General features: G+C 35.4%; 1 protein-coding gene across 24 annotated transcripts in view; it reads right to left on the reverse strand.

Moving 5' to 3' along the window:
* The window catches only part of Trip12 (thyroid hormone receptor interactor 12), a 130,682-nt gene that overhangs the window by 46,791 nt on the left and 75,401 nt on the right, over positions 1–8,490 (reverse strand). For all 24 annotated transcript variants that reach the window (XM_031368223.1, XM_031368220.1, XM_031368218.1 and 21 more), the window contains one exon: positions 7,749–7,844. In XM_031368223.1, coding sequence (XP_031224083.1) covers positions 7,749–7,844 — 96 coding nt within the window. The remainder of the gene's footprint in view (positions 1–7,748; positions 7,845–8,490) is intronic.

Here is an 8,490-nt window from a genome sequence, read left to right on the forward strand (position 1 = left end):
AAAAAAAAAAAAACCAAACAAACAAACAAAAAAAAAAACTGATGATCTAGGAGGATGGCTAGTATTCTGAGATCAGCTGTGAAAAAAAAAATTTTTGTCAAATAATGCACAAATAAAAGACATAGGACAGAAACATTAAATAAATACCCACTCCGGTAACAAAGCAAAGAGGGGGAAAAAAGGAAAGCAAGGATATGTCTGATAGCAAAGACAGGCACTAGCACTCAAGGGAAAATTAGCTGTGCCTGCTCATCCTTAACATAATTGGAGTTACTTGGTGTCAATCTGCCTTCAACTGAAACAAACTCAATTAATTTTGAGCAGCAAAACTCACCACAAACTAACAACTGGTAGCTTTGCTATATATATATATACTTTCAAAGAAATGAAGGCAATTGAGTACAATGTTGGTCAATAAACTATGGCAAAGGAGTGTTACATTTATTTAAATACAGACACCTGGGTTAAGCAGAAAACAATAAGTGAGAAAAGGGGAATCAAAATTAAGACAAGTAGAATAATAATGTATCTAAAGACATGAGGCATTCTGTATAAAAACAACCAACTTCTGTAGCTCTAATTACATTAGCAGGTGCTGTGTTTCCTTTTTTAAGCATCAATTCCATTATGCAAATAATGAGTGAAGAAAGTGCTCAACACTGACCATGGTGTTTGCCTAGTATCTGAGACTTGGGGTTCAATCTTCAGAATAGTATAAAAATCAGTAAGATCTACAAATGTTCCACCACTTCATCGGTGATTTCATATTCAAATTATTTACATGCTAGACTTTTAAACTCAATTATCTTTAAGTTTTGAAATATATAAAAATGGATACAGAACTACCTGAAAATAACTTTTGACATATATAAAATGTACATCAAACCGAGTTTCTTACTATGATTTAGGTTCAGTGACACACAACCTCAAAAAGGCATGTGTGATCTCTGGAAGACTTGTTTTCTCTACTGTACATAACTAACCAACCAACCAACCAACTGAATATCGGCAGGACCTACTACCTTATAAATATAATTAAAAGTCCACTGAAGACATAATGCACAGACATGTTCAGAAAAACAAAACTAAATTTTAAATTAAATATTAGTATCAATCAGTACATCAGGTATATCAGTATTTAAATAATATAAGTTTTTTTAAAAGGCATTAACTAATTAAAAGTTACCAGTAGTTTCTAATTTCATCTAAAAAGGATGAAATGCTGTACACCAATTCTGTCTCTTGCAACAGAATCACTTAAATAGCAAAATGCTGGCAAGGGTGCCATGCAATGAGTGTTTAATAAACATTGAAGCTGACAACCTAAGTGTAAGTATTGTTAGTGAGATTGAAATTATCTAAAACTATATATATATATCTGAAGTGTGAACTTCAGTAAGACAATGGCCATATCCTAAGTACCTCTGATGAGTCATAATCCAATTACTAGATCAGCAGATTTAGAAAGGAAGATCACTTTATACTCTTAAACAATTAAGTCAGGGAGCTCAATGGTAGGCACTGGGTGACCAGCATGGATGAGGCAGGCCAACCTTTTACACTGCAAAGCCAGAAAACAAATATTTGAATAAAAGCAGCAATCACCACCCACAGTACTGTTTCTTAAGAAATTTAAGTATAGTTATTTTCAAAATGTGGTACAGACTAAAATTTTTTAATGCCAATATGTGCTATGACATACATAATGTTAAAAATATTCTTTTCTCGCCGGGTGGTGGTGGTGGCATACACCTTTAATCCCAGCACTTGGAGGAACAGGCAGGAGGATTTCTGAGTTAGAGGCCAGCCTGGTCTATGGAGTGAGTTCCAGGACATGCAGGGATACATAGAGAAACCCTGTCTCAAAAGACCCAAAAAATTCTCTAAATTCTAAAATTCTTTTCTCCAAACAGAACCTGTATTGTGCACCTGGCAAGTCACTTCAGCATCACTTCTGTATAACAGCAGGAGACACTACTGCTGTACTAAAATCGAGTACAATGAAGAACTGGGCCGCATTTTGTCACAAAGATTAAAATATTAATTTTGGAGTAGAGACCTAATTATGTTAATATTCACTATTTAAGAGGTGACATAAAGAAAAAAAGGAATTAATGAATTCAGCATCACTGAGTAAAAGTACTCAGGCTGGCACTGGAAATGTAGTAAACAATTATGAGGAAAATGGAATGGTCGTGCTTTGGTTCTTGTTAAGCCATCAGCAGTTTGCACTATCAGTTCAGACATCAACTGAGATGGAAAGGGGACGCTGTAGTACTGAGGTGACTAGTCTCAGCCTCATCTTTGTGTGTTATTATTTTAGGCTTTGGAGGCCATATGATCTCCACCGCTGCTATCCAACTCTGACTCTGGTACCATAGTTCAAAAGTAGAAAAAAAATTAATAAACATGGCCCCAATCCATTAGAACACTGAAATTCACTTAATTTGAAACTTAAAATATGATGTTTCAGTTTTTTTCCTAGGCACCAAAATATTTAAGAAACATTCTTACCTGCATAAAAATAAGCAGGAAGAGTCAGTGAGGTGGCACAGCCCAAGCCTGACAACCTACAAATTGAGCTCAATCTGTAGAGTGAAAAAAGCTACTCTTGACAGCTGTCCTCTGACCTCCACATACACTCCCATGAAAACATTAAAAAGAAAACAAAATTAAAACAAGCAGAGGCTAGATTTGGTCCTGGGAAACAGTTTGTGGAGGCTTTTATGTTTTAGGAAGAGAAAGAGGGACGATAACTACCAGAAGTTACCTGGTCAGGCCTCTTTAGCTCTTTTATACAAAATGTTAGAAATGCATAACAATTAATAGACTTAATTGATTAAAAAAAACCTGGGACTACAGAATTAAGAATTAGGAAAAATATCAACACCTTTAGAATATTAATGTGAAAAATAACTCTAAAAACTTTATAGCAATGGCCTGAGAATATGGCTCACCAATACACAAGCTCAACTGCCCCAACACTACCAACAAAGGGGGTAGGGGGAGCACTAGAGAATTTCAACATAGAAATCTGCAATAATCAACGAATTGTCTAGAACAATATTGCAAACCAACTCAATACAGAGCAAGTAGGTAACAAAAGATTGCAGCAAACAACTTTTAGAAAAATAAAACTGATGTTAGGCACAGGGACTCGCATCTTTAATCCCAGGACTAAAAAAAGGCAGGTTGGCCTCTAAGTTCAAGAGCAGCCTGGGCTATACAGATAAAGAATGTGAACACATACACTCTCCCCCCAGCCCACCTACCCACAAACAAACAAACAAACAAAAAAAAATCCTAGAACAAAAAGAATACAGAAGTCAAATAAAAAGCTTAATGGAGATAAAAATATAGTAATAAGAAAGAAAAAATATATCCTTTACATTTTAAAGCACAAGGATTTCTCAAACAAAAACAGCTGATTACTGGTCACTCTTAACTTATGGTCCTTCAGCTGGAAATAAACCATGTAAGCAGAAATTAAGCACAATGGAAAATAAACATTTTTAACATTACATCTAAAACACTCATTGTGTTATCAAAATTCTAACAAAAGTCTGATAAAACAGTAATACAAAAGGATGCTGGGAACTAAACTACTAAAATTCTTGTACTGTTTGGAATATGACAAAATATTAAAACCAAGCAAGCAGTAATAAAGACTATGTGTAATAACCTCTAGAGTACCCAAAAGACGACACTAATAGAGAAAAAATTAAAAGAAATACAAGATGAATATCAAACTAAGTTAAAGCCCCACAATGTGACACACTAGTGTTACACATAAGTAGAAATAACTACAAGACAGTATAGCCCCAAAGATGGGATCTAACAAAACTTTATATACATCTATAATTTGACTCAACCTAGTTTTCATAGTAAAGCAGGAATCTGTCAATATGCCCAATTTAAGACATGAAAGAATACAAATGGGCTGAATTTGGCTTATTTTCTCATACTAGAAAGCAACTATCAAAAAGGCGAGAATGCCAGATTCAAGGTCAGTTTGGACTATAACATAAGGTATAAATTAACCTAAGCCAGACAGTTAAAGCTGTTTTAAAAATATTTATCTTAAAGATTTGAAGGTAGTCAGGTTATGTCAACCTTTAATCACAGCTTTTAATCACAGCACCTGAGAGACCCTGTATTTAAAAAACAAACAAAAGATTACAAAGTATCCTCATAAAGATGCCATAATCAAATGGGACAATGTAAAACATCAATGAAAATCACTAAAATAACTGGAACAAATGCAAGTCCATTATTTAAAACGAAATGTATCCCCAGCCACGTCTCCCCCAAAAACCCTTATAACTTAAGAGGATGTTAAAACCACTATCGTTTAAATTAGGCAAATAGCAGGGAAAAAGTAACTTCCCCATTTTAACTATCCTACGTAATCAAAAATAGTGAACATCATCTTTTTTACGTATTTCCACTAAATTATTTCTTTGATATAAAATGCTACCATCTTATAACTGTTATTACCTTGACAGTTGAGTTTTACAGCTTGTCAGGGGACAACCAGAAATTATACAATTCTTTGTATGTGTGTTCTTATTTAAATTTCTACTCATGAATGCAACAGAGTATGCCTGTGCAGGCATGCCATGGCATGCATATGGAAGTCAGAAGACAACTTACAGAAATCAGTTCTCTCCTTCCACTATGTAGATTCCAAGCATCAAACTCATGGATCATGAGCTGTCTCTGGACATGTCACCAATACTACAATCATTACAATAAAAAAAAAAATGCTAGCATTTTGAGTGATTATTTCTCATTGGGGTGGGGGTAGGAAGGGTATCAAATCCAGGTGTAGAGACAACACTTGCTCTTTAAGATCAGATTTGATTCCCAGGATTCCCAACACTCAAAGGGAGACTAACTACAGTTCCACTGGTTATATGACACCCTCTTGAGCCTTCTGAAGGCACTGCATGCACATAGTACATATATACACATACGTGCAGGCAGGCAATACACTTATATACATTAAGTCAAAAAATCTTTTAAAACAGATACAAATGTGAAACAGCCACTAAAAGTAGCTGAATATTGTACAGAACATCTTAACAGAAATTTGATGCTAGATACTATTAAGGAATAAACATGTTAACAGTAATCTAATTGTGTATTTGTGTTAACAAATTACTTATATAATGACGAGTTTTTAACGTTAGTAATTTAGTTCGAACTACCACAATGAATAACATGAGTTAAGTTTAAGACTAAGGACTAGAGAGATGGATCAGCAGTTAAGAGCTATCATTGATCTTTCAAGGACCCAGGTTCACTTTTTAACATCCACACCAGGCAGCACAATCACTTGTAACACCAGCTCTATGGGATCCATCTCCCTTTGCTGGATTCTGAGTCCCACCCCATCACACAAACACATATGCATACACATGCACAAGGACAGGCAAATGGACAGACAACATACCACAAATAATATATATGGGATATGGAGCCGCATATGGGGCTAGATACAGCTCCGTGTTTAACAGCACTGACTTGTATTCCAGATGAGCCAGGTTCAATTCCTAATACCCTCATGGTGGCCCACAACCTTCTGTAACTCCAGTTCCAGAAGATCTGATGTCCTCTTCTGGCCTCAGTGGGCACCAGATAGACAAAGGGTACACAGACATACATGCAAGCAAAGCACTCATAAATAATAAAAATTAGTAAGGCATGCAAGCATTACACCAGCTAAATATGGGATTTTAATGTCAACAAACTTACAAAGCCCTGACACAACTTTTCGTCCCAATCTTCAACTTAATGAAATGGCAAAATAAAGTTTGTTTATTTAAAAAAAACAAAAACAAAAAACAAGAAGCATATTAACTAACAGCAATATGATTCCATATTTAAAAATTTAAATGTTGAGAATAGCAATATTTAATAAACATAATCACACTATTATCTTCAGCTTTTTAACTGACCTTATTTTTAGCTATAAGATAAAATATATGCAGATTCCTATTAGCTTTCAGTGTGAAAGGAATGACTAAGGACAGAAGTGAAGCAGTACTTGCTGAGGACTGTTAAGCTCTCAATCATAGCCCTAGGCTGTATTTAATTTTTATCCTCATCATGTCATTCCCCACTTGAAAACTATAAAATGTTTTCTTAATCACTCAATCTTGTAGCTAGCCTACCAGGGCACTCCACGGCTTGGTAGATGTGTGCCCTTTTGGATTTCAAAATCTATCACTTCCACACTTTCCTGTGTCTACTCTACTTTCTAAACCTGCAAACTCAGCACCCTTCTCGTGCAGCATGCATTCTCTTCTTTGAATCTATGTACTACTAGTTTTCTATGAACTCTTCATGTCTCTGCAGTTTCTCTAACCAGACTTCCTCTCTCCTTTCCCAGCTGGTCTACATTCTTACTGTTTTGCTTCTCTGCATTTTTAACATATTGTATTACTTGTGTCCCAAGTAGCTCCATGTAGAAAAGAACTCTGATTAACTATATCACTAGTAAAATACCAGCAATGCAGGTGTTGTAGTGTCCACCTAAGAATGCAGTAAATGGGAGGCCCAAGGACCCATATTTGTAATGAAGTTTGGGTGCTCACAGAACTCTAAAAAAAAAGGAAACCTGATAAGAGGGTGTGTTACCCTGAGATGTAGAAAAACAAAATGGGTTGCTGCGTTTGTTAGGGATGGAGAAAGCACACCAGAGAAAAGCTTCAGATATAGAAATATATAATGCAATGTGGGGTGTTTTTGAGTGTGTGTGTGTTGGGGGGGGGGTGTTAGAGTGAGAGTGAAAGAGTGTGTCTATGTGACACATGGTTTCTCTATGTAATAGTTTTGGGAGTGTGTGTATGTGTTTGTGTGTGAGAGGGAGAGGGAGACACATGGTTTCTCTATGTAATAGTTTTGGCTGTCCTGGAACTCTATTTGTAGACTGTCTCTGCCTCCCACGTCTGGATTAAAGTTATGCACCATCACATCTGGTTTATAATGCAATGTTTTAACTACAAAATAAAATAGGAGCAGGGCAGATGGCTTAGCAAATAGAGATGCTTGCTATAGAAGTCTGATAACCATATAGTTAGAGAGGACTAACTACAAAGTAGCCCTCTGACCTCCACATACTTCTCCTAGCATATACATACATGTGTACACAGCACACATGTGGAAAAACACACACATACACACACTAATACCATCAATGCAGTTTTTATTTTAAAAACATCAAATACTAGAAGGGATGCATCAGTGAGCTACCAAGCTGACCAAAGTAATAAAAAAAAAATTACTAAATGCAAATCAAGGAAAGCATTAACTGGACTTCACAGTACTTCAGGTATAAATCAAGACTATTGGTCACTGTTAGGTCAGCCATGTATGTAGGCTGTGGATTATAATTAATCTGATAGTCTGGTGAGAAATAATGGTGCTGAGAAATCATTCCTATCAGGTTCATGTTAAGATCTTATGGGATAAAATTTGTGACACCATAAAAAGCTTTGAACAAAAAAGTAGACATGATATAAATTGTTACAAAACTACAAATCTTGTCTACAATTAAAAATTCTACATAACTTTTAAAATACAAAATATGGATTTTTTTTAATTTCAGTTGAGTAGTCAAAAGTATAGAAGGAAATCTAAATAAACGATACTAAATTATATACCAACAAGTAACCATTAAGAATAAGGCATAACTAATTATTCGGAGAGTTCAAGGGATGAAAAATTGCAAAATATTCACTTACTAGCTCCACTTCCAATCGTTCTATGGAAAAGTTGTGACATCCGAGGACCGAGAGGACCAAACAGGTGAGGAGGAAGACCCCTGGCCTCTAACAGAGCTAAAAAAAAAAAAAAGAAGAAAAAGAAAAAGAAAAAAGGAAGGGGAAATAGTTGAGTTGACTTAAAGCAATTGATATTCCTTAAAAATGTCAAGGAACTGATTCATCTCACACAATTGAGCAAGCACACGTTACTTTCCACTATGAATTTTATGAGAAACTACATTAAATTTCTAAGACCTTAAACATACACAAATATAATTAGTTATTGTAAATTATAACACTTCCATGTCATCTCTAAATATGAAGTTTTGGAAAGAATGTAAAACATATACAGATCAGAACTATTTAAGAAATCCTAAGAATACTTTAGTAAGTCATGGACTTGCCTCATTTTCCTATTAACATTACTTCCCAGACAGATTTTGGTGACCCTGTCCAGAAGCATGAAAATCATAAACCATTTTTACCAATTCCAAAGAAAAGCTATGTTCCTAAGTGGTATCATGGGGAAGCCTTAAACACTTGCTATTTATCTCAGAACTTTAATAAAATAATGTGAAAGTTTCGCATAATGTCTCTTGTAAGCCTTACATTAGGAGCATATTAAAAATTATCTGAGGGCAGTGGTGGCGCACGCCTTTAATCCCAGCACTTGGGGAGGCAGAAGCACGCAGATTTCTGAGTTCGAGGCCAGCCTGGTCTA

Source organism: Mastomys coucha, unplaced genomic scaffold (genome assembly GCF_008632895.1).
Source record: "Mastomys coucha isolate ucsf_1 unplaced genomic scaffold, UCSF_Mcou_1 pScaffold14, whole genome shotgun sequence".
In the NCBI taxonomy this organism is placed as follows: domain Eukaryota; kingdom Metazoa; phylum Chordata; class Mammalia; order Rodentia; family Muridae; genus Mastomys; species Mastomys coucha.